This window comes from Coturnix japonica, chromosome 22, assembly GCF_054131305.1.
Source record: "Coturnix japonica strain WE chromosome 22, WE-NBRP24, whole genome shotgun sequence".
In the NCBI taxonomy this organism is placed as follows: Eukaryota; Metazoa; Chordata; class Aves; order Galliformes; family Phasianidae; genus Coturnix; species Coturnix japonica.
In genome coordinates, this window is record NC_140684.1 from 5,912,503 (window position 1) to 5,939,950 (window position 27,448).

The 27,448-nt window shown below is 60.1% G+C and overlaps 4 protein-coding genes across 9 annotated transcripts; all 4 read left to right on the forward strand.

Annotated features, from left to right (window-relative positions):
• Window positions 1-63: 63 nt before the first annotated feature.
• Window positions 64-1,865, forward strand: SDF2 (stromal cell derived factor 2). The gene is made up of 3 exons (XM_015880683.3): window positions 64-233; window positions 313-509; window positions 1,469-1,865. The coding sequence occupies exons 1-3, from the start codon at window positions 74-76 to the stop codon at window positions 1,754-1,756; spliced, it is 645 nt and encodes a 214-aa protein (XP_015736169.3). The 5' UTR covers window positions 64-73; the 3' UTR covers window positions 1,757-1,865.
• On the forward strand, window positions 1,743-15,670 carry BLTP2 (bridge-like lipid transfer protein family member 2). 3 transcript variants are annotated; one of them, XM_085522174.1, is made up of 39 exons: window positions 1,743-1,875; window positions 3,706-3,835; window positions 4,080-4,126; window positions 4,335-4,497; window positions 4,575-4,693; window positions 4,792-4,852; window positions 5,070-5,250; window positions 5,382-5,505; window positions 5,888-6,012; window positions 6,098-6,165; window positions 6,260-6,408; window positions 6,629-6,747; window positions 6,987-7,150; window positions 7,274-7,538; window positions 7,664-7,869; window positions 8,002-9,097; window positions 9,344-9,535; window positions 9,615-9,817; window positions 9,896-10,014; window positions 10,091-10,311; window positions 10,428-10,618; window positions 10,691-10,790; window positions 10,864-11,066; window positions 11,203-11,497; window positions 11,609-11,766; window positions 11,865-12,071; window positions 12,145-12,244; window positions 12,409-12,591; window positions 12,721-12,842; window positions 12,919-13,074; window positions 13,150-13,271; window positions 13,351-13,531; window positions 13,612-13,698; window positions 13,788-13,898; window positions 13,974-14,109; window positions 14,362-14,486; window positions 14,732-14,833; window positions 14,908-15,042; window positions 15,173-15,670. In XM_085522174.1, exons 1-39 carry the CDS (start codon window positions 1,835-1,837, stop codon window positions 15,353-15,355), a joined length of 6,690 nt encoding a protein of 2,229 aa, XP_085378300.1. In that variant the 5' UTR covers window positions 1,743-1,834; the 3' UTR covers window positions 15,356-15,670. The 3 variants fall into 3 exon arrangements, with proteins under 3 accessions (XP_085378300.1, XP_085378299.1, XP_015736159.1); XM_085522173.1 differs by lacking the exon at window positions 1,743-1,875 and adding an exon at window positions 2,763-3,007; XM_015880673.3 differs by lacking the exon at window positions 1,743-1,875 and adding an exon at window positions 2,763-2,956.
• A 363-nt stretch (window positions 15,671-16,033) lies between these two features.
• Window positions 16,034-19,011, forward strand: RSKR (ribosomal protein S6 kinase related). Of its 4 annotated transcripts, none has more exons than XM_015880677.3 (12): window positions 16,034-16,124; window positions 16,206-16,397; window positions 16,864-16,947; window positions 17,025-17,093; window positions 17,181-17,250; window positions 17,671-17,778; window positions 17,871-17,911; window positions 18,005-18,032; window positions 18,158-18,247; window positions 18,316-18,404; window positions 18,490-18,600; window positions 18,679-19,011. In XM_015880677.3, exons 1-12 carry the CDS (start codon window positions 16,083-16,085, stop codon window positions 18,898-18,900), a joined length of 1,146 nt encoding a protein of 381 aa, XP_015736163.1. In that variant the 5' UTR covers window positions 16,034-16,082; the 3' UTR covers window positions 18,901-19,011. The 4 variants fall into 4 exon arrangements, with proteins under 4 accessions (XP_015736163.1, XP_085378363.1, XP_085378362.1 ...); XM_085522237.1 differs by having other exon boundaries at window positions 16,051-16,124; window positions 17,988-18,064; window positions 18,099-18,247; XM_085522235.1 differs by having other exon boundaries at window positions 16,053-16,124; window positions 16,864-16,932.
• Window positions 19,012-19,604: 593 nt separating this feature from the next.
• Window positions 19,605-26,934, forward strand: SPAG5 (sperm associated antigen 5). The gene is made up of 24 exons (XM_015881039.2): window positions 19,605-19,685; window positions 19,918-20,007; window positions 20,366-21,948; window positions 22,029-22,221; window positions 22,343-22,462; window positions 22,569-22,661; window positions 22,737-22,871; window positions 22,960-23,079; window positions 23,182-23,274; window positions 23,363-23,497; window positions 23,621-23,714; window positions 23,801-23,894; window positions 24,001-24,070; window positions 24,301-24,434; window positions 24,736-24,901; window positions 24,981-25,164; window positions 25,260-25,331; window positions 25,407-25,530; window positions 25,762-25,873; window positions 26,033-26,113; window positions 26,217-26,363; window positions 26,459-26,533; window positions 26,608-26,688; window positions 26,763-26,934. The coding sequence occupies exons 1-24, from the start codon at window positions 19,626-19,628 to the stop codon at window positions 26,859-26,861; spliced, it is 4,155 nt and encodes a 1,384-aa protein (XP_015736525.2). The 5' UTR covers window positions 19,605-19,625; the 3' UTR covers window positions 26,862-26,934.
• Window positions 26,935-27,448: the final 514 nt, after the last annotated feature.

The window sequence follows — 27,448 nt, forward strand, 5'->3', positions numbered from 1 at the left end:
GGGGGAGGAGCAGACGAGTTGCGATCTCCGGGCGGATAGAGAGGCACCACTTCCGCTTCCGGTGTTGGCGGGGATGCGGCGGTGCCCGGTGCCGGTGTTGGTTTTGGTGTTGGCGCTGGGAGCGGCAGCGCGGGGCGGCGGGTCCGGGCCGGTAACGTGCGGTTCGGTGGTGAAACTGCTTAACGTGCGGCACAACGTTCGGCTGCACTCACACGATGTGCGCTACGGCTCCGGTAACGGCATTAACAATCAATATATACCGGGGTCTTGTTACGAGGCCTAGGCCTTGATCTCCGTTTATCTGTCCCGTAGGCAGCGGGCAGCAGTCGGTGACCGGAGTGACGGCGGCGGATGATGGGAACAGCTATTGGAGGATACGGGGCCGCACGGCCGCTGTGTGTGAGCGGGGCCAGCCGGTGCGCTGCGGGCAGGACATCCGGCTCACACACCTCAGCACCGGGCGCAACCTGCACAGCCACCGCTTCGTGTCACCGCTATCCGGTAACCAGGTACCGGCACTGCCCCCGGGAACGGCCACTGTGCTGTACAGCAACCGGGAACCGCTGGGGCCAGCCCTTGGCTGCAGCATCAGCCTGTTCCCCGGCCCCTGCCAGGTCTGCCAGGCCATACTGAGACCTGTCCCGTCCTTGGAGGTGTTCAAGGCCAGGTTGGACGGGGCCCTGGGCAACCTGATCTATGGGGTCTCTATGGGGAATCTATGGGGTCTCTATGGGGATCTATGGGGACTATGGTGTCTGTATGGGGATCTATGGGGTCTCTATGGGGATCTATGGCGTCTCCTGGGCAACCTGATCTAGTAAAGGTGTATGTTTGGTGGCCCTGCCAGGCAGGGGGTTGGAACTACATGATCCTTGAGGTCTCTTCCAACCCGGGTCATTCTGTGATTCTGTGAGACCCTGCTGGGTGCTGCAGTCCCTGCCAGATCTCCCAGGCCATACTTACACCCTGCTGGGTGCTACAGTCCCTGCCAGGTCCCTCTTGTTGCTATCATGCCCCACCTGGGTCTTCCACAGTCCCATATTGGGTCCTCTGGTACCTGTGTGTCCCTACCAGCCTCACTTAGTCCCCCAGCCAACCCCTATTTGTCACCCTTAGATCCACCCTTCTTGGACCTACAAGGTTCTCCCAGGCCCAAACAACTCCCTGTCAGCCCCACCTCATCCTCTAGCCCGTTTCTCCCAGTCCTCATTCCCATCCTGCCCCATCTTGGCCCCTAGGGTCGACCACATACTCTGCCTCCCCCATGTCATATCATCCCCCACACAAGGTCAGCATCCTCTGGAAGCCCTGTAGCACCTTTGGGTGCTCTGCATTAATGAGGTTACTGAGGAATCAGCACTCAAAACTTGCAGCCTGTAAATCTGAGCCCATAGAACTGTCCCTTCTCTGTCCCTCTGCTCATACAAAGACCCAAGCCCTAAAACTGAGCTTTTTTTTTCCCCTCCAGGAGGTGAGCGCCTTTGGAGAGAATGGTGAAGGTGACTACCTGGATGACTGGACAGTGCTGTGCAGTGGGACATACTGGGCACGGGACAGCGAGGTGCGCTTCCAACACGCCTCCACCGACGTCTTCCTCTCGGTGACAGGAGAGCAGTACGGGCGGCCTATCAATGGGCAAAGGGAGGTGCACGGCATGGCCACCTCCAGCCAGAATAACTACTGGAAGGTGATGGAAGGAATCTTCATGCAGCCCGGAGAGGTCTTCAAAGCGGAGCAGCACCACGTTGAGTTGTGACAGATGGACTGATGCGTTCGGGGCTGCTCAGTGTGGGGATGGCCCCCGTCTACACGCGGTTGTGATGTGCACTGGGAAATGGAGCCCAACATCCTGAATTCAACACAAAGCTGGTCCTGGTGTGCTGAATTTGACATGACATAGAACTTAGTGTTTGGGGTCTAAGGCAAAGCAGATCTCAACATCCCAAATCCAACACAAAGCTGATCCCAACATCCCACATCCAACATGAAGCTGATCCCAACATCCCACATCCAACACAAATATGATCCCAACATCTCACATCCAACATAAAGCTGATCCCAACATCCCAAATCCAACATAAAGCTGATCCCAGAATTTTAATTCCAACACCAAAGCTGATTCCAATGTCCTAAATTTGACACTAAACAGATTTCACCCTCCCAGATCCAGCACAAGGTCAACCCCAAAGCCTAGTTCAGACTAGAAGCAGAGTTCAGTGCCACAAATCCAACAGGAGTCAGATCACAGAGCCTCAGATCCAAGCACCCCAAATGCAACTCAAAGCAGATCCCAGCATCCTAAATCCAACACAAAGCAGATCCCAGCATCCCAAATCCAATTCAAAGGAGATCCCAGCATCCTAAATGCAATGCAAAGGAGATCCCAGCATCCCAAATCCAATGCAAAGGAGATCCCAGCATCCCAAATCCAATGCAAAGCAGTTCCCAGCATCCCAAATCACATCCCAAAGTCCCATTTGGACCCAGATCCCAGAACCCCAAATAAATCACATCCCAAAGATCAGCCTGGACACACAGCAGCTCCCTGCTCCCCAGAGCGGCACCCACACTCTCCATCTATAACCTACATTTATTTATTATTCATCTCCATCTCCCCTGGGCCGGATGGGGGGGGTCTCCTCGTGTATCCGATCCCCCTCCCCTCTATACGGGTTATGGATACGGGTTAGGGCTGCTCGTTCCCATTACCCCGCAGAGCGGTGCAGTTCCACCCCGAGCCTTTAGGGGGCGCTATCGCCATAACTCCGTGTTGATCCCGCCCCTCCGCTTCCAACCGTCACTCCAGGCCCGGCAGGCGGCTCTGCCCCCGCTGAGCGGACGGCGGCGGCCGGGCCCTGGGGGCCGCCATGCTGCTGCCTCCGGGTCTGCCCCTACCGCTGCCCGCCGTTCTGCTCGGCCTCGGGCTCGTCTTGCTGCTCGCCGGGCTGTTGGCGCGGTCAGGGCCTGGGGGCGGGCCGCTGGGACCGGGGGAGGGGCGAGGAAGGAGGTGGTGGGAGTGTGGGGGGGCGAGTGTGAGGAGGGGTTGGGGGGCGTAAAGATGGGGGGGTAGTAGGCCTGGGTGGTGTAGGGTGTAGAGTGGGGTGTAAGTGGCAGTGAGGGGGTGTAGAGGGGATATAGGTGCGGGTATGTTGCATGGAGTGCTCTGTATAGGGTGTGGGTGGGGATGAATGTGGGGTGGCAGGGGTGTATGGGGGCCCATAGGGGTCTCTGAAGGCCCACAGAGCTGGCTGGGGTAGTGTCAGGCTGAAGGAGATTGCAGGGAGTTGGGGTGGGGGCTGTCAGGGCTTATAGGGATCAAGGGATCTTGCAAAGATGCGTGTGGGGTGATGGGGAAGTCAAAATGGAGCTTTGAGGCTATGGGGGGTGTTAGGGCTTTGGGCTGCTCCCATAGTTCAGGGATACTGTGGAGCTTGGAGGGAAATATCAAAGGTGGAAGGTGTTGTGTGAGGGGGATACAGCCAGATATGGGGGTTTTGTGGTTTTGCGGTGATCCCATCCAGGTCTGGGGGGATCTTATGGGGCTGGATGTGGAGAGAAAGGTGGGGTTGGAGCACAGGGCTTGGTGTGGAGGCTGAGGGACCCACAGATGTGAGAGTCTCTAGGGCAGTGCAGGTGGTTGGAAGGGAGAAGGTGTGTGGCTCAGGACAGCAGAGGATGACCCTGTCCCTTTGCATGTGCCCACAGGTGGCTGGCGTGTCACCTGGCCATCACCTGGTGCCGGCAGAAGCTGCAGGCGGAGCTGAAGATCGGCTCCTTTGGCTTCTTCTGGGCACAGAACATCAGCCTCAAGTTCCAGCAGGAGCAGCAGACAGTGGTGGGTACCTGTGGAGGAGTCACAACTGGGTGAGGGTGGGATGGACGCCGTCCTTTTCAGGCTGGCAGCGAGTCTCTGCAGCCAAGCTGCTGTCACACAGCCCCAGGGCTGCAGCCCTTTCTCCCTTGGCCAAATACAGGGGTTTTTGAGTGCTCCCCACATGACGCAGGGCAACAGGAGTGGAATGAAAGCATCGGGGAGAGCACTGTTATTTTTTCACTCACCAGCTTTTATGTTCTTGCAGGAAATTGACAACATCTGGATCTCCAGTAAACTGAGCCGGGAGCTCCCGTATGTATCCACGTCCCAACTGCTTCTCTGCTTTCCTGGGGGGTCTGGCTCGCCCCTGGTCCTGCCGACTGCCTCTGCACCTTTCTATGGTGCTCATTTCCCATGCTCTGCGGGAGTGAATCATTCCCCTTTTGGTGTCTCATGGAGGCACCCCTGGGGCTGGATGTGTGGGCTCTTGTAAAGGTTGCGTGTGCTTGTTCTCCTGCAGACGCTACTTTGAGCTGTGTTTTGGTGAGGTCCGAGTCCGCACAGATCTGCAGAAGAGCCATGGGCTCCAGCCATCCTTCCCTGAGGCTCCCAAAGAAGCTGATGATGGCAAGAACAGAGCAGACATGGCCCTTAAACCATCCCTGCTGCGGCTTCTTAGCCAGGTGAGCTCTGGCTCCATGAGAGGGTGTTGCAGGCTGTGCTGCTCTTGCGTAGCCCTCACCATACCACCTTCCACCAGCTCTTTTCCATCCACATGGACTCCATCAACATCATGGTTCTACATGTGGCCACCTCAGAGTCTCTCTGGCACGTTCAAGCCAGCAAGACCCGTCTTCTCTTCAATGGTGATGGGAAGAGGTAATGCTGTATTCATGCCCTGTATCCCACCAAAAAGGGGGGGAAGGGGCTTGGTTTTGCAGGGCCTGCAGCTTCAGTCTGCTCTCTGCTCTCCCCAGCCTGAACTGTGAGGTGAACCTGACAAAGGTCAACAGCAAAGTGCTCCGGAGCAGCCAGCTGGTGAGTACTGGGGAAGGGAGAAATTCAGTGCGCTGGGGCTGGGCAGCAGCTCTCTGGGACACCCCAGGACCTGTTCCAGTGTTTTGTTGAGGCTGGGTGATGCTGAATGCCCTGCAAGGCTCTCAGCTGCATGCTCTGCCCAGTGCATTACCTGCAGCCTCCGTCAGCAGGGAACTGGGTGATTCCTGGTGTGCTCCTTGCCCATATCCCTATATAGGATGACACGTGTCTGGCAGAGCTGGCCCTGGCACTCTGCATCTCACTGGAGATCAGCAGCAAGCGGCGGCTGGTGGGCGTCAAGCTGAGTGTCCGGACCCTGCAGGCAGAGCTGCACGAGGGGCTTTTCTGCAGCCCGTTGTTGCACCGTGTGACAGCCAGAGCCTCTCAGCCCAGCCCAGGTCAGGGATGTGAACAAGGCTGGCAGTTCCACTGCAGCCAGAGGGATTTGGTTTTGCTATCATTGCTGCCAAATGCAAGGAGTGGGAGTCTGGGCAAGAGCCTTCCTGTGACTCTGTGTTTCCTGCTCTAGATTCAGGAGAGTCCCTGAAATCCCCATCCCTGCTGAGCAGGGACACACTGCAGCTCATCCCCAGGAGGGTAGAGGTGAAGCTGGAGAGCACCAGCGTGGTGCTGTCTATGAACAGCCAGAAGAGGTAAGGAGGCCAGATGGAAGAGGTGGTTGTACTAGCCATAGTCACTGCAGGGGACATGGTCCTGGGAATAGCTGTGCCACTTCCTGCTTGTCCCTTGCTCTGCCTGACTGCAGAGAGAAAATCCCAGGGGGAAGAATGTGAGTAGCCTGGGGCTGTGGGCTCTTGGGGAAGAAGTTAGGCAGGGAATCTGGTTCTCTGGCACGACAGCATGATGGGATCCTCTGCTGGTGTAATGGGTGTGCTGGGCTGGGCTGCAGGTGCATTCTGGGCTGTACTTTGTCCATGACAGCATGCTAGTCGGCTGGGATGGGAGATGTAGGAGATTGAGGATGCTATGGTGCAGGTCTTTCCTGGCAGTAACCCGACCCTCTGCTTCTTCTAGGCACCTCACCTGGAGCCTGAAGCTGCTGCAGTTTCTATATCAGCGTGAAGAGGAGCAGATCCCGCTGCGCAACTTTACGCCCACCTCAGACCTGGACCAAATGAGTGTAGACCTCCATCTGGAGGGCAAGTAGCCAGGATAGCACTCACGGTGCAGGACTGCTTCCACTTCCCTCCAGCACCCCTCATTCTCGCTCCTCTTCCTCCCCAGATGGCCTTCTCCTGTCCCAGAGCCGCCAGCGCATTGTGTGCCTCAACTCCTTGAAGACCAGTGTGCAGGTGAGCAGATGCTGGGCATGCTCCTCTCCCCTGGGGGGGGCTGATTTGACTCCAGGCATGAGCTTGCTGCCACCCTGTGCTCTCCCTGCTCTAGGTCACAGCCATTGACCTCTCAGCTGCTGTGCTGCTCAACACCTGCATCATCCACTACCGCCACCAAGAGTTTTCTCACTGGCTGGGCCTGTTGGCACAGGAACACAGGCACCACTCAGCACCTGTCCCCGGCCAAAGGCACAAGGGAAGGTAAACTCAGCCTCAGCTGCTGGTTTTGCAGCTTGTTCCCTCTTACCTGCTGCTTTCTGGCAGGGTATCTGGGCATACAGCGCCTTCTCTGCCCTGCACACAGCCTGTGGGTCAGGGAGGCTGGTGTGGAGAATGAGCCCTGCAGGGAGGGTTTCCCTTTGAGCCTGTTCCTTGGCACACAGGACCCCTGTAATGCCCCATCCCTGCTTGTCCTGCATAGGAGCTATCCCCAAATCATAGCGCCTGTCATACTGAGTGCCTCACTGTCCAACGTCAATGTGTCGGTGCAACTGGGGGATACTCCACCCTTTGCCTTGGGCTTCAACTCCGTTTCTGCAGGTAAGGGCTGGCTCCAGGGTGCTTGCTAAGCTCCTCTTGTGGGGTTGGTGGCTCTGCTGGAGAAATACTGGGGATGATCATCATCCTGAGCCTATGGCATGGGAATGGGAAAAGCTCTACTGTGTCTGTGTCCAGCTAAGGGCTGGACAGCTGCCTGGTTGTGTCTGAGTTGTCTCTGTTTGGGGGCTGCCACGCAGGCAGCAGCAAGCCCTGCCTGCATTCACCTTATCTGCCTGCAGACTACCAGCACCTGCGTCCCCAGAGTGTGCACCAGCGAGCTGTGCTGGCTGTGGACCACCTCTGCTGGCGTGTGGGCAATGACTCGCACATTCAGCGTGCCCCCCACCCCCCCAACATGCACGTGTGGGGAGAAGCCCTCATCCTTGACTCCTTCAACCTGCAGGTGAGTGGCAAGTTGAGGGGTGGCTTTTGTGGGGGATGCTGCCTATCCACAGCTCCAGGCAAGGGACATAGTGGCACTGGGGAATCCTGCATCTTGAGAGTGATCAGCCTGTTTGTCCTGCAGGGCAGTTACAACCAGCCCTTGGGCATGTCCAGTGCCCAGTCAGACACGCTTTTCTTGGACTGTACCATCCGGGGGCTACAAGTGGAGTCATCAGACACCTGCACCGAGTGCCTGGCCAGGGTCCTGCCCCTGTTCTGCCCGAAGCCCAGTGGAGCTGAGCTTGCTGAGCAGCTATCTTCTGCCCAGAGTGAGCCCTGGATACTGCTCTGGAAGGTGGATCTGAAGGTGGAGGATGTAAATCTTTTCACACTCTCAGCTGTAGTGGGTAAGTGTAGTTGTGGCATCCAGAGTGATCCCACATTACTGTCCTGGAACAGCTTCACTGTTAGAGCCTGGCATACTATGGATTGTCTTCACCATGCCCTCAGCACTGGTGTACTGTTTCTCTAGGTGCCCTGGAGCTGCGGCTGGATACATTGACTGTCCTGGGGAGCGCTGAGAGCTGCACAGTCAGTGTCCAGGGCATGGTGCTGGCCTTGGTGAAGAGCATTACAGAGAAGATGCAGCCGTGCTGCAAAGCTCCCGCCATCCCCAACCCTGTAGCCAACCTCTCCATGCTCTCCATCACCTACCACAGCAGCATCCGCTCCCTGGAGGTAGATGTGGGCCTTGAGCCTCTGTTTTATCCTATACTGGGGTGTATGGGGCAGTGAGAGGGCTGGCCAGCCCTGAAAGGTGATAGAGAGGTGGACGTGGCAGTGACTTATTGTTTGCTTTCTCTGCTGTAGGTGCAGTGTGGTGAGGGGCTGGCAGTGCTGTGGAGCCCACCTGACCACATGCACCTGTACCATCACACCCTGGCCACCCTGCAGTGCCTCGAAGCCTTGCGGAGTGCCCTTGGCCATGGGACACCTCCCTTCCTGTCCCCAGAGAGCCCAGCATCCCCCATGGCCACTCTTACTGAGAAATTAGAGCCCTTGCAGCCAGACGGGGCTCCTCCCAAAAGACTCCTGTCCCTGTCGCTGGAGCTGAGCTCTGCCAAGGTCACCGCCTTTGTTTCTGAGGCCAACTACATCAGCCTGGCTGCCGAACGGACCTCTGTGAGCTGGCACGGCGGTGCCCTGCACGGCTACTGCCCTGAGCTGGCAGCAGGCTTTGATGGACACAGCATCTTCAGCTTCAAAGAGGTGGAGGTGAAGCTGCTGCCAGAGCTGGAGGAGGTCATCTTGCACCGCTGCGCCTTCCCCACCCTGCACACACTCCGTAACCGTGGCTGGGCCTTCTCCTTTGCCAGTGTGACCATTGAGTTCCCCTACCAGTACGACTTCTCCCGCACACTGGATGCGGCCGTGGGTGTGCAGAAGTGGTTGAAGGGTCTGCACCGACGTGGGCGCCCTGTCAGCATGGCTCTGCCTCCCGACCTCCTGCTCAAGGTGACACACTTCTCCTGGGTCTTCCTGGACGATGTCTTTGAGGTCAAGTTACGGGACAATTACGAGCTGATGAAGGATGAGAGCAAAGAGAGTGCCAAGCGTTTGCAGCTGCTGGATGCCAAGGTGGCTGCGCTGCGCAAACAACACGGGGAGCTGCTGCCTGCCCGCAAGATCGAGGAGCTCTATGCCTCGCTGGAGAAGAAAAACATTGAGATCTACATCCAGCGCTCGCGACGTCTCTATGCCAACACACCCATGCGGAGGGCTCTCCTCACCTGGACCTTGGCCCACCTGGAGCTGGTGGCCATGGCTGACGAGTCCTTCCATGGCACAGAACGTGTCGTGGAGCAGATGAGAGACATTGACAGTGTCAGCCCGTTCCCCCCCGAGGGGCTGGAGATGGTCACCCAGTGGTGCCGCATGATGAAAGGCAGCGTCAGCAGCTTCTTTGGTGAGTGGTCTTTTGTGTCCTTAAAGGACAGCATGGTGTCTGCATGGTCCTTTAGGGCTTTTAGGATGGATCTACTGGTTCTGCGCGCTGTGTGGCCAAAGAATAGGAGATCATTTTTGAAGATGCAAGGGAGTGGGAAGGCAGAAAAGGCACAGTGGGGTGGCGGCTGCTGCTGTGGCCTAAAGTGAGGGGATCAGAGCAGTGTCCTTTGCTGCCTCATCCACCAGCCCTCGCTCTGCTTTGCAGTGCGGATCCGTGACTACCCACGTTACCTCTTTGAGATCCGGAACTGGCAGCTCTCAGGCCGGCTGATCGGAGCTGAGCAGTGTGGCCAGGCCTGTTCCAGGCGCCGCCAGGTCCTGAAGCTGGGGCTGCCCTGGGGGGATGCGACCGTGGAGAGGAACATGCCCCCCCTGAAGTTCTACCATGACTTCCACTGTAAGAGCCAGAGGGGCTGGGGGGGGGCTCTGCTGGGATAGGGACTCACAAAAGGCTGAGCCAATCCCTTTGTCCCCAGCTGAGATCTCACAGTACACCATTGTGTGGGGGCCATGCTGGGATCCGGCCTGGACTCTTATTGGACAGTGTGTGGATCTGCTCACCAAGCCCTCAGAGGATCCCAGTGCCCCGTTGCCTTGGTGGGATAAGAGCCGCCTTCTTTTCCATGGGGACTGGCACATGGACATCGAACAGGCCAACCTGCACCAGCTGGCCACTGAGGTGAGCGCTGCTGGGGTCAGGAGCAGAGTGTGGTGGGGGGCTATGTGACACCTTCATCTTCCCACGCTTTGTTTGCAGGACCCCTACAACACCACAGAGAACATGCACTGGGAATGGAGCCACCTCTCCTTCCACTGGAAGCCTGGGCAGTTTGTCTTCAAGGGCAACCTAGACATCAATGTTCGAACAGCCTCCAAGTGAGTGTGGGCCCTGTAGTTTGGGGGCTGCAAATGGTGCTTGGGGGGCTAACTGGGGACCTCTTTCCCCATTCAGGTACGATGACTGCTGCTTCCTGCACCTACCCGACCTGTGCATGACGCTGGACCTGCAGTGGCTGTGCCATGGGAACCCTCATGACCACCATGGCGTGGTGCTGCGCTCCCCTGAGTTCCTGCCCGAGGTGCCAGTGGGGCAGCAGTACGACTCCTACCGTGCCTTCCGTTCCGAGAACCTCAACCTCTCCATCCGGATGGACCTGACACGGCCCAGCGAGGGTAGGTGACAGCACCCCAGGGATCCCTCCAGGGCAAGGGGGGATGGTTTTACTGATCCTTATCAATCCTGCGTTGGGTGTTGTTGAGGCACTGGCTGATGGTGGGTGTATTTTCAGAGCACTCCCAGCCCCGGATCCTGCTCTACAGCAGCACACTCCGCTGGATGCAGAACTTCTGGGCCACGTGGACCAGCGTGACACGTCCCATCTGCCGTGGGAAGCTCTTCAACAATATGAAGCCCAGTAAGAAGAAGTTGGGGCAGCATTACAAGCAGCTGTCTTACACTGCGCTCTTCCCTCAGCTGCAGGCAAGTCCAGGGTTGCAGGTGTGTTATCTCCCTCTCTGTCCAGCTCAGTGCCTGATATCTGCTCCCTTACAGGTGCATTACTGGGCCTCCTTTGCCCAGCAGCGGGGGATCCAGGTGGAGTGTTGCCAGGGGCACATCTTTACTCGTGGCACGCAGCGGCTGATCCCACAAGGTGAGTTTGGGCTCTGCTGGCAGTGCCTCAGGGCAGGGTAGAGTCCTGGCTGATGCCTTTCCCTGTTCTCCAGCCGGCACAGTGATGCGACGCCTCATTTCTGAGTGGAGCATCACACAGATGGTGAGTGATCTGAGCCAGGTCACCGTGCACCTTATGGCCTCCACCTGCGACGAGAACGCTGACCACCGGCTGGATACTCTGGTGAAGAAAACTCATCTGCTGAGCCTGTCTTCCCTCACGTACCAGCGGCACAGCAACCGAATGGCTGAGGAGGTATTGCTGCAAAAACAGCTGTGCTGGCCTGGTGGCATCCCCCTGGAATAAGGGGACCTTCATCTTTGGGCACAGTGTGGGGGGGCAGAGGCTGGTTGTGGCTTTGCTGTGCTGAGGCTCTGACCCTTGTGCCCAGGAGCTGCCCCTGCGGGATGGGGATGATGGTTTCCACACACACCAGTTGCATCTGGTGGATCTGCGAGCGTCCTGGACCACCACAAACCGGGACATTGCCTTTGGGCTGTATGATGGCTACAAGAAAGCAGCTGTGCTCAAGCGCAATCTGTCCACCGAGGCTCTGAAGGGGCTGAAGATTGACACACAACTGCAAGCCAAGAAGCTGAAGCGAGGCCCACTCTCTGCTCACTCTGTCCCTGCTAAAGTGACTGCTCCCATCACCAGCGGCCGTCCTGAGAGAGCTTCCTCTGGGGGTGAGTGTGACAGGGAGTGAAAACCTGCAGCAGCCTGGCAGCACGTGTTTGCACAGAGCTTCTCCAGCCTTCATACTCTCAACCTTGTTGTTTTTTTTCCTCCTTCCCCAGGAGCCTACATGTTGCAGAAGCTCATTGAGGAGACAGATAAGTTTGTGGTCTTCACAGAAGAGGAATCAGGAGCTAGTGAGCAGCTGTGTGGCATCGCTGCCTGCCAGACTGATGACATCTACAACCGCAACTGCCTCATTGAGCTGGTCAACTGCCAGGTACCAGCCCCTGGGCAGCCTCTGCTTCCCTATGGTCTTGTAGCCAGAGGGGCCATGGCTGGTCCTGACCCCCTATGGTCTCTTTTTTTAACCCACAGATGGTGCTGCGTGGTGCAGAGACAGAAGGCTGCGTGATTGTGTCTGCTGCAAAGGCTCAACTGCTGCAGTGCCAGCACCATCCTGCCTGGTATGGGGACACACTGAAGCAGAAGACATCTTGGACGTGCTTGCTGGATGGCATGCAGTACTTTGCTACAACAGAAAGCAGCCCCACAGAGAGGGAGCATGGGCAGCTCTGGCTGGAGGTGAGAGGCTGGGGTTGGTCGTGGTGGGTGAGCTGCAAGGAGGACGGCCACCAATGCATCGTTGTGTTCCTAGGTGAAGAATATTGAGGAGCATCGGCAGCGGAGCCTGGACTCAGTGCAGGAGCTGATGGAGAGCGGGCAGGCAGTGGGGGGCATGGTCAGCACCACCACAGGTATGGCTTGAGGAGCTGGGCATCACGCTACCCCAGCTCTGCTCACACGTAACCCTGAGGTTGACAAAGCAGAGATGGCTCCAAGAGCAGAGCTCCAAGCCCTGTGCTTGGAAGGTCTCTGGTGTGACCTTGTAACTTCAGACCCCAATCCTGTCTGTCCCCAGACTGGAACCAGCCCTCAGAAGCCCAGCAGACCCAGCAGGTGCAGAGGATCATCTCTCGCTGCAGCTGCCGGATGTACTATATCAGCTACAGCCACGACATTGACCCTGAGCTGGCCACTCAGATAAAGCCCCCCGAGACTCCTGCTAACCAGGAGAAGGAGGATCTGCTGAAGAAGCAGGAAGGTGGGTACATGCACACAGTGTTTCTCAGCAGAGCTCTGGGCTCACCCACAAGCGTCTACTGAGTCTAGGGGTGGTCCATCTTGTACCTGCTGAGATCAGAAGGGCCCCATTGTCCTTGTGTCCCTATAGGAGCTGTGGACACATTCACGCTCATCCACCATGACCTGGAGATCTCCACAAACCCTGCACAGTACGCCATGATCCTTGACATAGTTAACAACCTGCTGCTGCACGTGGAGCCCAAACGCAAGGTACGAAGCTGCAAGTCCCCTTGTCACTTGCCTGCACCCAGGGCACCCCTTCACTTCCCCCTATCCTTGTGTCTAGGAGCACAGTGAGAAGAAGCAGCGGGTGCGCTTCCAGTTGGAAATCTCCAGCAACCCTGAGGAGCAACGCAGCAGTATCCTACACCTACAGGAAGCTGTGAGGCAGCACGTTGCACAGATCCGGCAGCTGGAGAAGCAGATGTACTCCAACGTGAAGGTGAGCCCGTGTTCTGGGTGGGACCTGGGATCCCTGCCTTGGGTTGGAGGGTGCTGAGGGCTGGCTGTCCTCTAGTCCCTGCAGGATGACAGCAAAAACGAGAGCCTGCTCGACCTCAACCACAAGCTACAGCAGCAGCTGAGCCAGGAGAAAGCTGACCTGCAGCTGGAGAGTGAGGAGCTGAACATCCTGATCAGGTATGGGCTATCTTTGGCTTCCATAGTGTTGTTCTCCCTGTAGGGCTCCTCCTTCCCAGCACTTCCCTATCTGCTGCAGGTGCTTCAAGGACTTCCAGCTGCAGCGAGCCAACAAGATGGAGCTGCGAAAGCAGCCGGAGGATGTGAGTGTGGCACGGAGGACTGAGTTCTACTTTGCCCAGGCACGCTGGCGCCTGACAGAGGAGGATGGGCAGCTGGGAATAGCTGAGCTGGAGCTGCAGCGCTTCCTCTACAGCAAGGTACCGAGCTGAGCCCTGCTGGCCCTGCAGCCCCTGTGTGAGAGCCTGGAGGTGTGGGGTTAATGATTCTTTGTGTGCAGGTCAACAAGTCTGATGACACTGCTGAGCATCTGCTGGAGCTGGGCTGGGTCACGATGAACAACCTCCTGCCCAACGCTGTGTACAAGGTAAGGGGAGCAGCTCTGCACCCTGGGGATCATTTGGTGACCTGGCCCTGTGCTGTCCTCACTCCAGTCACCCACTTTGCTCCCTGCAGGTGGTGCTGCGTCCCCAGAGCTCCTGCCAGTCCGGCCGCCAGCTGGCACTGAGGATCTTCAGCAAAGTCCGGCCACCCGTAGGAGGCATCTCCATCAAGGAGCACTTTGAGGTGCTGGGGCTGTGCTGGGAGCTGGCAGGACACGGGCAGTGTTCAGCCGGCTCTGACACGTCTCTCTCCCTACAGGTGAATGTGGTCCCTCTCACCATCCAGCTCACCCACCAGTTCTTCCATAGGATGATGGGTTTCTTCTTCCCTGGACGCAACGTGGAGGAGGAGGAGGTGGGGGATGAGGAAGACAAATCCAAGCTGGTGACAACAGGTGAGTGGGGTGGGAGAGGTGTGGCTGTGTGTGATCACTCTCCTGCCATCTGAGTGACTTCCCTGAGCAGCTCTGGCCATGTGTTGGGATGGCTTTGGGGAGCTACTGGTGGGATACACTGAGGAACAAGAATTGGGGTCTCCTGGGTGGGCAGTGGGGCTATTGGGGACAGCAGCAAAGCCAGAGGGGATCTGGGTCATGGCTGATCCCCAGCTGGACCCCAACCACAGCCTCCTCCTTTCTCCTTCCCAGGGATACCCGTGGTGAAGCCACGGCAGCTGATTGGGGCTGATGATTCACTGGGCCCAGGGAAGGGGGTCACTCAGGGACTGAATCGCACCTCAGGAGTCAGGAGGTCATTCCGAAAAGCACCCGAGGTAGGAGCAGGGAGAGCCCTGCTGTGAGCGCAGTACCTTGGCCTTGCTTCCTTTTATCCCCTTCTCACGTGCATGTGCCTCCTTCCCATCCCTGTGCTATGATCCCTGCAGCATCCCCAGCACCAGAGCAGCTCCTGCTGCTCCCTGGTGAAGCAATGCTATGGCCTGGTGCCCGGCTGTGCTCTTCCCACTGCTTCCTGGCTCTGTCCCCTGTCCTCACCTTCTGCTCCCACTTCTGTCCCCAGCATCCTGTGGATGACATCGACAAGATGAAGGAGCGTGCAGCCATGAACAACTCCTTCATCTACATCAAGATCCCGCAGGTGCCGCTCTGTGTCAGCTACAAGGTGAGTGCCCAGCGGGATGTGGGGGTATGGGGGGCACTGTGACACTCAGCCTGACCCCCACGTCCTCTGCTCAGGGCGAGAAGAACAGTGTGGACTGGGGTGACCTGAACCTGGTGCTGCCATGCCTGGAGTACCACAACAACACGTGGACGTGGCTGGACTTTGCCATGGCGGTGAAGAGGGACAGCCGCAAAGCCTTGGTGGCACAGGTACGTGGGGACAGTGCTATCCCCCCTCCCTCTATGGGGACCAAGCCTCTATGGGGCCAGGCTTGCTGTAGCCTGAAGCCAGAGGTGCTGGGTGCAGCCCCCTGATGCTGAACCCTCACTCCCTGTGCAGGTGATCAAAGAGAAGCTGCGCCTGAAGCCTGCAGCGGGTGCGGAGGCACGGGGGAAACTGGAGAACAAATCGGATGGGACCATCCAGCAACAGGAGGAGGATGAGAAGGCACGGCTGCTCATCGGGCTGAGCATGGGCGAGAAGAACCCCAGCAAGAAGTCCATCTTCGGCAGGCGCAAATGATGGCAGCACCCGGCAGGCCGGGAAGGGACTGGGGTCCCCCGTGCTCCCCATACCAAAGGGGCAGCCCTATAGCAGTGGGGGGGACCGCGCTGCTGATGCCCAAGGCGGAGGGCAACCCCATTGCTGTGGGGTCTGGGTTGCAGCCATGCTGCGGGGCCGCTTTGTGGGGTGCAGCCCCCCACCCTGTGCCAAAGGTCCCTCTGGCATCCCGCCCCCCTGCTGTGCGGGTGCCGGCCCCAGGGCCCGGTGAAGCAGCAGGTTGGGAGAAAGGGGAACAGGAGAGAGTTTAAATAAGAGTTTTTAATTTGGAACAGCCTCCGTCCCGAGGGATGTCGTTCACCTCCCGGCTCCTGTCGCACTGCTCTCAGCTCAGCCCAGTGGGTTCAGCCCCTGCCCATCCCATGAGGTTCTTCCCCCCCCTATTTAAGGGCTCGGGGATCCCCCAGCCCTCATCCAGCTCCTGCGTGACCTGGAGCTTTGGGGGTTGGTGCTGCGCTGACCCTGTCACTCTCTTAATTTGGGAATTACCCGAAGGAATCGGGGTTGATGTGAGCATTCCCGGCTCCCACCGGGACCAGGCTGGGGGGTGGGCTCGGAGTCCGTGCCCGCTGCCCAGTGCGGATGGGGGGGTGGGTACAGCACGGAGCCCCGGTGCCGGGGGGGGGGTCGGGGCGGGGCGGGGCGAGGTTATGTAAGGCGGAGATTAACGGGGCCGGGCGGCAGCGCGATGGGAGCAGCCAGCAGCGGGTCCGGCCCGGGGCCCCCCCAGGTGCGTGCGGTGGCCCCGACGGTGCCCCCATGTCTCCCCATCCGGTGTCCGACCCTCTGACGGCCGCCCCCGGTTCCGTAGGGCCGAACCGTGGGCTCGTGGGTTCGGGCGCTGCTCCGCCGGAGCGGGTCGGTCCAGGGGCCGGTTCCCGGACCGGGACTCGCTGTGGCCACCGAGGAGCCGCCGTTCCCGGGGTGGCCGCTGCCGCAGCTCGTCTCGCTCTTCCTACCGGAGTTCCCCGTTCGTCCCTCCGCCCGGCAGCAGCAGCTCAAGGTGCCGTCCGGGATCCGGTGCATCGCCCGGGATCCGGTGCATCGCCCCCCGCTTCACCGTGCAGTCCGCGCGTCCCGTGTGCCCCCCGACGGGTCCCCTCTGCCTGCTCTATGTCCTACCGGCATCTCCGAGCGCCCCGTTCGTGTCCCCGTGCGCCCGGTGCCTTTCAGCGAGGTCTCCGCGCTCCCTCCAGGCTCCCCGTGCGTCCTTACAGGAGCCCCCAGCCGTCTCACCGAATCCCTTTCTCCTCCCGTCCGGGTCCCCCCCGCTCGTCCCTTCTGCTCCCCGTGTGCCCCACATTAAGGTGTCTCCATCCTCTATGTCTCCCTGTTGCGTATCACCAGGACCTTATTTCCACCCTCCCCCCTGTGCCACTCACCCACTCAGGACCCCACACCCCCTTGGGGTGTCCTCCTCATCAATCCATCAATCAGCTCCTGTTCACCCCCCCCCCCCCATCCCCCAGATCCTGGGTTTGGTGGCCAAAGGTTCCTTCGGTACCATCCTCAAAGTGTTGGACTGCGGGAGAGAGAAGGTCTGTGCGGTGAAGGTGGGTGCTGCCCCATGGCCGGGGGGTTCCATGCTGCCCCCCCGGGCACCTCCCCATCCCGACGATCCCTCTTCCAGGTCGTACCCAAAGTGGAGGTGCTGCGCCGTGACACCCTGAAGCAGTGCAAGGAAGAAGTCAGCATCCAGGTTAGGGGAGAGAAGGCTGGGAGGGGGCACAAGGAGGAACCCCCCCCAATCCAGGGGCTGCTCACCCTCAGTGCTTTGTACCCCCAGAGACAGGTCAGGCACCCGTTTGTGCACGGCCTTGGGGACAGCTGGCAGGGCCAGCGCCACCTCTTCATCAGTGAGTGACCATCTGCCCGCGGGCTCCCCCCTGTCCCCCCCTGCTCTGTCTATGCACGTGTTCCCTCTGCCTACACACGTGTCCCCCCCCCCCTGCACGTTCTGCACGCTGCCCGTGGGGACTGAGAGCTGGGCTGCTGCCTCTCAGCCCTCACCCAGCACAGCCACAGCAATGGGGGCCATGGGCAAGAAAAGGTGACTCTGTGTCACCTTCATGCCCATATGGCCACAGCACTTGTGCCACCTTTGTGCCCACAGCCCTGGTGCCTGTACCCCCCTGTGCCCAGTGCTTGCAATGTCCCTGTGCCCACATGGCTCTGGTGCCCATAAGATCCCAATCCTTGCACCACCTCCCCACTTGTACGGCCCCATATGGTGCCTGCGTGGCGCTGGGTGATGCTGCTGTGTCCCATCCTTGCAGTGTGTCCCTACTGCAGCACTGGGGACCTGCACGCTTTGTGGCGTGACGCCGGGTGCTTCACCGAGGCCACCGTGCGCCTGTTTGCAGCTGAGCTGGTGCTGGTGCTGGGTGAGTGGGGGCTCAGCCCCCCCTGAGGGTGGCAATGGTTGTGGGGCAGGGAGGGGGACACTCTGGTTCTGACAGCTCCATCTTGTCCCCAGTGTATCTCCATGACCTGGGCATCGTGCACAGAGATGTGAAGGTGGGTGATAGTGGGGAGGGGGGACAAAAAGGCACCGAGGGTCTTTGTATCCCCTGGCATTGAGGGCCCACCCCAGAGCTTGTTTTATTGCAGATGGAGAACATCCTCCTGGATGAGAGAGGTGAGGGGCTGCTGGCATCGGTATGGGGACATCCTGTGCACGGGGACATCCCATCTATAGGGTCACCCTGTGCATGGGGTCACCCCCCCCACGGACCCCTCCTCTTGCACTGTCTTACCTCCCAGGGCATCTCAAACTTGCTGACTTTGGCCTCTCCCGACACCTGGGCTGCGGTGAGCGGGCACACACCATCTGTGGCACCCTGCAGTACATGGGTAAGGGCACAGCGTGGGGGGATAAAGGGGGATGGCTGGGGGCACCACTCACCTCCTCATCCCCGCAGCCCCAGAGGTGCTGAGCGGGGGTCCATACAGCCACGCAGCCGACTGGTGGTCCCTGGGTGTCCTGCTCTTTGCCCTGGCCAGTGGGGAGGTGAGCACTGTGAGCACTGTGGGGTGATGATGGGCTTAAGGACACCAAACGGAGACCCTAAACCTGCTCCTTGCCCCCCCCCCAGTTTCCAGTGCCACCAGCCAGGGACCACGTGGCCATGCTGGAGCGTGTCAAAGAGAGCAGCTTTGTGAGCCCCCCCGCGCTCAGCCCTGCTCTGAGCCGACTGCTGGCAGAGGTGACCCCAACCCTTGTGCTCAGTGTCCCCACTGCTGCCCCCCTCGTTGCTCACCATCCATCCTCCCTCCGTTACCAGCTGCTGTGCCACAACCCCCTTCGCCGCCTGCGCTACCTCCACCACTTCCAGGCTCACCCTTTTTTCCGTGGGGTGGCTTTTGACGCCGAGCTGCTGCAGAAGGACCCTGTGCCCGTGGCCGTGGCCCCGCACCCCAACGAGCAGCCCCTGCCCGACCCAGCCACCTTCGACGACTTCGACTGCGACTTCACTGCCCCATTGAACCGGCCTTGGCCCGGCTGAGCCTGGGCTGGAGGGAACCCCCCCACCACGGAGGGACCCCGCAGCACTCAGGGACACGCCCCCCCTCTGTACCTCGCCCCACGGGTGCAATAAACCCAGACCAGACGGGAACGCTGTGGGTGTCTCCTGTGGGGCCATGCACTGACGGCAGAGGATGCACGGAGCTGAGACCAACATAGAACCCCCCCACCCAACATAGAACCCACCAACCCAACATAGAACCCCCCCCCCAACATAGAACCCACCAACCCAATACAGAACCCCCCCCCCAACCAACATTAGAACCCCCCCACCGAATACAGAATCCCCCCACCCAACACTGAACCCCCCCCATAAGTGACATCCAGCCCCATAAGTGGGTCCCAAATGGCCCCATAAGTGGGTCAAAATTGCCCCATAAGTGAGTTTGGGGGGTCCCAAACCCCATAAGTGGGTCCCAAATTGCCCCATAAGTGAGTTTGGGGGTCCCAAATCGCCCCATAAGTGACCTCCAGCCCCATAAGTGGGTCCCAAATCGCCCCATAAGTGGGTCAGAATCGCCCCATAAGTGAACAGTGAACAACACAGACCCCCCCCCCCTTAGGGTCTCACATCACGCCGTGATTTCCCGCCAAGTGGGCGTGGCCAACACTACAAACCACGCCCACTCCGCACGTAGCCCCGCCCACAACCGACGTAGCCCCGCCCCCATCTCTGGACCAATCAGAAGCGCGCTGTGTTTTCAAATGGGCGGCGGGCAGCGGCGCAGCGGGAGCGTGGCCATGTCGGGAGCGTGCGGCAATGGCGTGAGTGGGGGAACGGGGGGGGGTTGGACCCGGTTCTGGTCCCGGTTCTGGTCCCGGTCCCGGTTCCGGTTCTGGTCCCGTAGCCGCTGTTTATCGGGCTGAGAGTCCGCTATGACGCTACGGATGGGTCCCGGTAGCGGTTCTAGGGGCGGTTGGATGCGGGGCCGTTCGCTCGGTACCGGTTGGGGTGGGGGTGGTTCCGGTTCTGACCCGGTTCTGACCCGCTCCCCAGGCACCACGGCGCCCCCTGCAGGAGCTGCGGCTGCAGCCGGGAGCGGAGCGGACCAACATCACCCCATTGATGCGAAGGATGAGGATCAAGGTCGGGGTGTGGGGGGGAGGGGCAGCTATAGGGGCTCTATGGGGCAACCATAGGGGGGGAAATGGGGCAGCCGTAAGGGGGTCTGTGGGGCGGCTCTAAGGGGGTCTATATGGGGCAGCTATAGTGGGGTCTATGGGGCAGCTCTAAGGGGGCCTGTGGGGCGGCTATAGGGGGCCTGTGGGGTAGCTCTAAGGGGAGCTATGGGACAGCTCTAGGGGGGTCTATGGGGCGGCTCTAAGGGGGTCTATGGGGCGAATCTAAGGGGGGCTATCTATGGGGCAGCTATATGGGGTCTATGGGGCACTGAAGTAGGTGTGTGGGGGTTGTTGCCCTGATTCCTCTCCCCTCCATTCTCCAGGACCATGATGCCGTCACTCCTGTACCCTGCACTCGATGCCCCCCCGGCCGTATCGCCCCGTTTCTTCCTGTAGCCGCTGTCCCGTGCCCCCCCTGCAGCATCGATGTGAAGCCCCCCAGCTCCTTGAAGCCCCCCCCGGAGCCCTCAGGCGATGCAGACCCCAACCCCATCAGCGTCTCACAGAGCCCTGGCCATGCTGCCCTTGTTACAGCCGCCCCAGAGCCCCCAGGTGATCCCATCCCAGGGCCTGACGCCCTGGTACCCCCAGGTGATGCTCCCCAAGAGGACCCCTCCCCAGAGACCCCCAGCAGGGCCCCCCCAGAGACCCCCAGCAGGGCCCCCCCACAGCCCCTTGGCAATGCCCCGCTGCCCTTCTTCCCATTCTCCCCCAGCCACCTCCCCCCACTGCCTCCCTCTCCAGACCCCCCCAGCATCCCCCCCTTGGAGCTGCATAGTCCTGACTCTGCTGGCAGCCCCTCTATAGGGCCCTGCCCTCTGGACCCCCCTGGCAGCCCCTCTCCAGGCCCCCCCGGTACCTCCACCCCCCAGCACACTCCGTTCCATCGGTGGCGAGCAGCCCCCCCTGATCTCTCTTGCAGCCCCGTTTCTTCCCAACCCCTGTCTGAGGATGGGGCTGCGGGTTCTCCTCCCCATCCCAGCACATTAGGGATGGCTGGAACCCCCAGCCCTGCCCCAGCAGAGCAGTGCTCCCCCCAGGCTGAGGTAGTGGGCTCAGAGCCTGTAGGGTCAGCAGCAGCAGCAGCCCCCACCCCAATGTCTTTGTCTGAGCCGTCCCTGGGGGCTGTGTCCTGGTTAGCTCCCCTCGTGTGGCTGGAGAGGACCCTCCCCTCCTCGTCTGTGCTGGAATCCATACGGCGCAGCCTGCCCTTGTCTGTGTCATGGCAGGATGCTGCCACCAGCGTCACCCCAGTGCCCACTGTAGCTATGGGTACCGCTGTCACCCCAGTGCCCACTGTATCTATGGGTACCGCTGTCACCCCAGTGCCCACTGTATCTATGGGTAGCGCTGTCACCCCAGTGCCCACTATGTCTATGGGTACCACTGTAACCCCAGTGCCCACCATACCTGTAGGGAGCAGTGTCACCCCAGTGCCAACCACGGCCACAGGCACCAATGTCACCCCAGTGCCCACCGGAACCATTGCCACCAATGTCAGCCCGGTGCCCTCTGGAACCACTGCCACTAATGTCACCCCAGTACCCACTGGGTCCATTGGCACCAGTGTCACCCCAGTGCCCACTATGTCTATGGGCACCAGTATCACCCCAGTGCCCACCATGTCTATGGGCACCAATGTCACCCCAGTGCCCACTATGTCTTTGGGTACCAATGTCACCCCAGTGCCCACTATGTCTATGGGGACCAATATAACCCCAGTGCCCACTATGTCTATGGGCACCAGTGTCACCCCAGTGCCCACTATGTCTATGGGGACCAGTATCACCCCAGTGCCCACCGTGTCTATGGGCACCACCATGACCCCAGAGGAGAGGAGCTCTGGCACATCCAAGCCTGCCGATGCCAAGGACAGTGCTGCTGAGACCGACTCTCTGCTGTGGCAGTACGTGTCCCTGCTGTTTATGGGGTTGGGCTCCCATGCCATGTCCCATATCCAACCTTTGGGTCTCCCTCTGTTCACAGCTGTTCCCGGGATCAGCTGCATCTGCTGCCCCGATCGGAGCTGGAGGGGAGGCTGGAGAGCACCCTGATCATCATCGAGGCGCTGTCACTGCAGCTGCGGGACCTGCAGGGCTCCCAGTGCCCACTGCCCACTGTGGGACCAGCAGGACAGAGGGATGCACACACACAGACTGATGTCACCCGGCCCCGGGGGGTGAGTGTCCCATCCTACAACATGCAGGAGGGGCTCTGAATCAGACCCTGCTGTGGCATGGAGTTGGAGTGCTGCTGTGTATGGGGTTGCTATTGGGGTGCACATCCTGCCTTGCCTTTAGGAGGAGGGGATCTACCACGGCCTCTACGTGGAGCTGCGGAACAAGATGCAGGCTGTGCAGCGGCAGCGTGGGGCAGAGCTGGAGCTGGCACAGCAGCTGGCACGAGCAGTGGAGGCCATGGTTTGTATGGGGTTTGTATGGGGTTTGTATGGGGTTTGTATGGGGTTTGTATGGGGTTTGGGTGCCCCCATCCCCGGTGCCGTCATCGTTCTCATTCCTTCCTCAGGACGCATGGGCCGAGCGGCGCCGTGTGCTGCAGGAGGTGGCAGATGCTGCCCTGCAGGATGTACGGGGTGACCATGCAGTGCTGGAGCAGCAGGTTGGCATGGGGGGATGCAGGGATGTGGGTGAGTGGGGTGGCAGCTGGATGAGGAGGGCTGCTGTCCCATTGCAGAGGCTGCAGGTTCATGCCATGGTGTCCCGGTGCAACATGCTGCTGCGTGCTGTCCCTGCCAAGCTGCGGAGCTGCCTGCAGGAGCGGGATGCTGCACAGCACAGAGCAGACGAAGCCCTTCGTGCTAAGCAGGAGGTAACGTGTCCCACACTGAGACGCTGCTGTCCCCACCTACAGATGGGGGGGTGTGATGAGCTTTGAGCTGTGCCCCCCCTTTCTGCAGGGTGATGGATTCCTGGAGGCGTTTCGCTCCCACGCTGCTGCCCAGATCGGTGCCCGCACGCAGAGCCTGGAGCTGCTGCAGGAGCTGAGCACGCTGCTGGCAGCTGCCATCCAGCAACAGGTACAGCACCACCCCACACCCTGCATGGTATGAGAGTCCTGACTCAGGGCTGTGCTCCCTATGGGATCACTCCTTGCTTTCACTCCTTGCTTTCCTCTCTAGGTGTCCCTGGCTGCAGAGGCTCAGCCCTTCCGGCAATTCATAGACGTGACCTTTGCCAACCTGCAGGAGGAGCGGGGAGCGCTGGATGGGGAGGTGAGGGCTGTCCCAATGTCCCAGCACCGGGTGTCACCCATGTCACCACTGCTCAGCCTAAGGCTGCCCCTGTCCCTGTCCCTTACAGCGGCAGCAGGTCCGTGCCCTGGTGTCTCGCTGCACGGCTGCGCTGCGGGATGTCACCACTAAGCTGCACAGCTGCATGCAGGAGCGGGATGCTGCAATGCAACGGGTGGAGGAAGCTCTCCAAGCCAAGGAGGAGGTAATGGGGCCACCCAGAGCACCTCAGGGATCAATAAGGAAAGGGATTTGTGGGGGCTGACCTATGGAGGATATGGGGAATGGAGGGTGTGGGATGCTCTGTGTTAACCCCACATCTCTGCAGGTGTCCCAACAGCTGGAGAAGACCCTGGAGGCTCTGCAGGATGCGATGACGCAGGGGGAGCAGCTGGCAGTCACCAACTCACGGCTCAGCACAGGTAGTGATGGGGGGGGGGGGCAGAGTTAAAGGGGTGGCAGCGGGTTGTGGGGTGTTCCTGTGCTCACAGCTCTTCCCCCCCCCCAGATCTGAGCATGGTGATGAAGCAGCTGGCCAGCCTGCAGCAGGAGCAGGACACGCTGCTGCAGGACTACGAGGAACAGAAGGAGCAGATGAGCAGGTCTGTGTGCATGTCCCCTCTCAGCACCCCATCCATCCCTTGGGGTGTCCCCCCACCCTGTGGCTTATCTCCACGCCTTGGAGCTTATCTCCTCCCTTGGTGTCAGGCTGAGCAAGGAGCGCGATGCTTTGCAGCGGGAGCGCAGGGAGCTGCAGGAAGCAGTGGAGTGCAGGGAGGTGAGAGCCAGGGCACGTGGTGCAGCATCACATGTCCCTAATGGAAGGTGGCAGCCATCCAGCAGCAGCTCTCAGTGCTGCCAGGCTGCACGTAGGGCTGTACGCACAGTGATGCTCAGGGTGATTCCCCCAGCTGTGTGTGTCATGTGCTGCCCCGTGGTTGAATGGGACCACGCAGGGGGTGCTCATGGCTGTGTGTGTTTTAACCCCGTCTCAATCCTATCCCGCAGTTTCTGGACCAGGAGAATCGCATGTCCCGCAGGCAGCTGATGGAGGTGGAAGCCAAGCTGAAATCCACGCTGGCTGAGCTGCAGGAGCGCAGCTTGCAGCACCAGGAGCTGCTGGAAGCCCACCAGAGCCTGCAGTATGGCTTTGTGCTCATCCCTGCTATACCCAAACCCATGGGGTTGGGCTCAGTGCACGCATAGGGGGGATGGGGGCTCAGCTTGAGGCAAAGCAGCTCCTGTTGAGTGCAGTAATTCAGGTTGGGGAGCTCAGTAGTGCTGGTTTTGCACCCCCTGGGGCGTGGGTGGAGGTGGTCGTGGTAGGAGTGTGGGGTCCTTAGGTTGGAGAAAGCCTTAAAGAAAATCAAGTGCTGCCTCAACCCGTCCTGCCTCAGGGCTGGGATGAGTTGTTAAAGTCACTGTGTTCCCCCAACCCTGCAGGGAGGAACAAGCTGCCCTGCACAAGGAGCTGGAGAGCACCAAGGCGGAGCTGCAGGACCTGCAGCTCAAGAGGGACAGGGTGTCGTGGTGCTCAGCAGGCATCGCCGAGAGCAAGGCCAGGCTGCAGGAGCTGGCTGACTGCCTGCGAGCCGCCCTGCCCCAGCAGGTGGGACCCTCGTATGGGGGCATTGGGTATACATGTAATCAGAGCCCCCCAACAGCACTGCATCCCCTCCTTCCCATAGGATGATGATGATGAGATCCCATCGAGGAAGAAGACCTGGACCCCAGGCTGGAGGACCCCCCGTGGGCCCTGGACCCCCCGTAGCTGTGCTTGGACCCCTGTGTGCCGCACGCCTGCCCGCCACACACCACACCGTGCCAGGGAGTCCTTTGTGGGCAGCGTTCTGAAGGCGGTGTCAAGAAGAGGTGAGGCTTTGGGGGTCTCCAGGTTGTGGGGCTGGTCCTGGACCCCCCCCCCCAGGCTGTGGAGCCCCCCCTCCATGCACTCTGCCCTTCTGCAGATGGTGATGAAGGCACTGGAGCTGAGAGCACATCTGCCAGGGATAGGGCTGTATCCACACCAAAGCCTGCAGGTATCACACTGTCCCTGCCCCTCGTGTCCCAAGTGTGTCCCCCCCCCACCCTGCTGAGCAGCCCCCCACCCACAGAGCCCGAGGATGGTCTGATGGAGCAGGCAGCTGAGCTGCGGGCCGTGGTGTCTGACCTCTCTGTGCTGAGCTCCCGCATCCAGGAGTTGGAGCAGAGCGAGTTCAGGGCTCTGCAGACAGAGATGTGAGTCCAAGGGGGGCTACAGTGGGGAGATGTGGGTCTGGGGGGCTCATATGGAGTCTGGTAATGGGGGGGGGGGTATGTGGGCTCTTCCTTTTCCCCTGCTGCTGCTCCAAAGTGAGCTGGTGGGTACGGGTTGACCTTCCCAACTTGGGGCACCAATATAGTGGGGGGTTGATGCACTGTGGTCCTCCACCTGCTCAGACCCGTTATGTCCCCCCCTTCCCCATCCAGCTCTGACCTGCAGCTCCAGCTGGAGGAGGTGACGACTGAGAGCCAGGAGCGGATGGACGCACAGGCTGCCACCATTGCCAAGCTAAACAAGGTGCTGCAGGGCAAGCTGCAGGTGAGCCCCCCCCACACCAGGAACTGGGCCAGGGCAGAGCCAAACTGGGTTGGGCTGGGATCTGGGACAGCAGGATCTGGGTGACCTCAAATGTGAGGGTGCCATCGGGTTGAGGGGGGGGGGGGAAGCATGGCCTGACCCCACTCTCTGACCCTGCAGAACGAGAAGGAGCTGCAGGACGTTGTGAAACAGCAGGAAGCAAAGATGCTGCAACTCATTGACAAGAGTGGGGAGGTGACGGTGTGTGTGGGGCTGCAATGGGGCGGTGACCCATGCCTTGTGAGGGGGGGGGGGGGGGACAGCAATGAGACCCCCCTCACCGCCCCCCTGCCTCCCTTTGCAGAGGCTGAAGGAGGAGGTGACCCAGCTGAAGCGCTCGCTCCAGCGTGCGGAGACTGAGGCCAAGGTGCTGTGGGAGGAGATGAGGGGACAGGAGGCCAAGGGGGATGCAACCCATGTTGTGCGGGAGCGTGTCCTGCTGCGGCAGGAGGTGAGTGTGGGGGTTGTGGGGCCGGAGATCCTCCTGCAGCCCCTCGGTGCAGGTAGGAGCACAGAGCACAGTGCCCACCCTTGCTCCTCTTGCAGGTGGACAAGCTGCGCTTGCTGCTGCTGGAGAAGGAGGATGAGAACATGGTGGTGTCGGGGAACTACCTGGAGCAGGTTTGGGGCTGGGGGGGATGCTCTGCTGCTCCCTGTGCTCAGGGCTGTGTCCTTATGGCCTCACCCCGTTGCAGGTGCGAGAGTTGGAGCTGAAGCTCAGCCATGCACAGAAGATGCTGCGGAGCCACGAGGAGCTGCAGGAGAAGATGAAGGAGGTGAGAGGGGTGGGCCAGGCAGCAGCTCTGCTCCCATCCCTCTGGGATCCATCTAACCCTGCTGCCCTTCTCAGGTCTTGCTGTCCCTCCTCGAGGTGCCCCCGGAGCTCTGTGTCCTCCTGCAGCACTTGGGGTTGAAGCCAAACAGTGAGAAAACTCCGGCTCCTCTGTAACCCACGGCGTGAAACGTTCCTGTTCTTAACACCATCATTATTTATTGAATAAAGTTGGTTGGCGTTCTCCCTATCCCCTGCCTGGGGACACCCCCTATCCCCCCCATGGAGCCGTGCTCCCCCCCCGGTGCTGCTCTCAATAAGGCTCCATGTTCCCAAAGCTCCCACCCCATCTGACCCAGCTTCCCTCCCCAGGGCCCCCGCTCCTCCTCCTGGCCTAGATTCCCCCCCCTCTCCTGCTTTGGGACATAGAGGGAGGGGATGGGGGAGGCTGCATCCTGCCCCCCCTCCCTGACCTGTTGCATGGAGCTGTGTAACTCCTGGGGAGGAAGAGGGAAATCCCATAGGGGCTCCTTCCCTACACTGAGCATCTCCCTTAGGATCCACCCTTCCCAACCCCAGAGATGCTCCCTGTGCCCCCCCCCCGTTCTGCCCCCGCAGCCCGAAATAGCAGCACTCCAACAAGTGCATTGCTCTGATTCTTCACGTCCCGCAGGCACTTGGGGTCACCTTGCTGTGCCCTCATTGACCTGTGCCTGTATTTACTGCCTGCGTGGGTGGCACCGCTGTGATCCCGCTGTTGTGGG

Excerpts from the sequence above, each read along its gene's own strand:
- SDF2 (XM_015880683.3), top strand. The coding sequence starts at position 74 with ATGCGGCGGTGCCCGGTGCCGGTGTTGGTTTTGGTGTTGGCGCTGGGA. Across the intron at positions 234-312 it reads CGATGTGCGCTACGGCTCCG|GCAGCGGGCAGCAGTCGGTG; the intron begins GTAACGGCATTA and ends TCTGTCCCGTAG. Across the intron at positions 510-1,468 it reads CACCGCTATCCGGTAACCAG|GAGGTGAGCGCCTTTGGAGA; the intron begins GTACCGGCACTG and ends TTTCCCCTCCAG.
- BLTP2 (XM_085522173.1), top strand. The coding sequence starts at position 2,868 with ATGCTGCTGCCTCCGGGTCTGCCCCTACCGCTGCCCGCCGTTCTGCTC. Across the intron at positions 11,767-11,864 it reads TTGAGCTGGTCAACTGCCAG|ATGGTGCTGCGTGGTGCAGA; the intron begins GTACCAGCCCCT and ends TTTAACCCACAG. Across the intron at positions 13,532-13,611 it reads AGCGCTTCCTCTACAGCAAG|GTCAACAAGTCTGATGACAC; the intron begins GTACCGAGCTGA and ends CTTTGTGTGCAG.
- RSKR (XM_085522237.1), top strand. The coding sequence starts at position 16,083 with ATGGGAGCAGCCAGCAGCGGGTCCGGCCCGGGGCCCCCCCAG. Across the intron at positions 16,948-17,024 it reads AGAAGGTCTGTGCGGTGAAG|GTCGTACCCAAAGTGGAGGT; the intron begins GTGGGTGCTGCC and ends TCCCTCTTCCAG. Across the intron at positions 17,251-17,670 it reads CCAGCGCCACCTCTTCATCA|TGTGTCCCTACTGCAGCACT; the intron begins GTGAGTGACCAT and ends CCATCCTTGCAG.
- SPAG5 (XM_015881039.2), top strand. The coding sequence starts at position 19,626 with ATGGGCGGCGGGCAGCGGCGCAGCGGGAGCGTGGCCATGTCGGGAGCG. Across the intron at positions 23,080-23,181 it reads CAGCTGCCATCCAGCAACAG|GTGTCCCTGGCTGCAGAGGC; the intron begins GTACAGCACCAC and ends TTTCCTCTCTAG. Across the intron at positions 23,498-23,620 it reads CTCTCCAAGCCAAGGAGGAG|GTGTCCCAACAGCTGGAGAA; the intron begins GTAATGGGGCCA and ends ACATCTCTGCAG.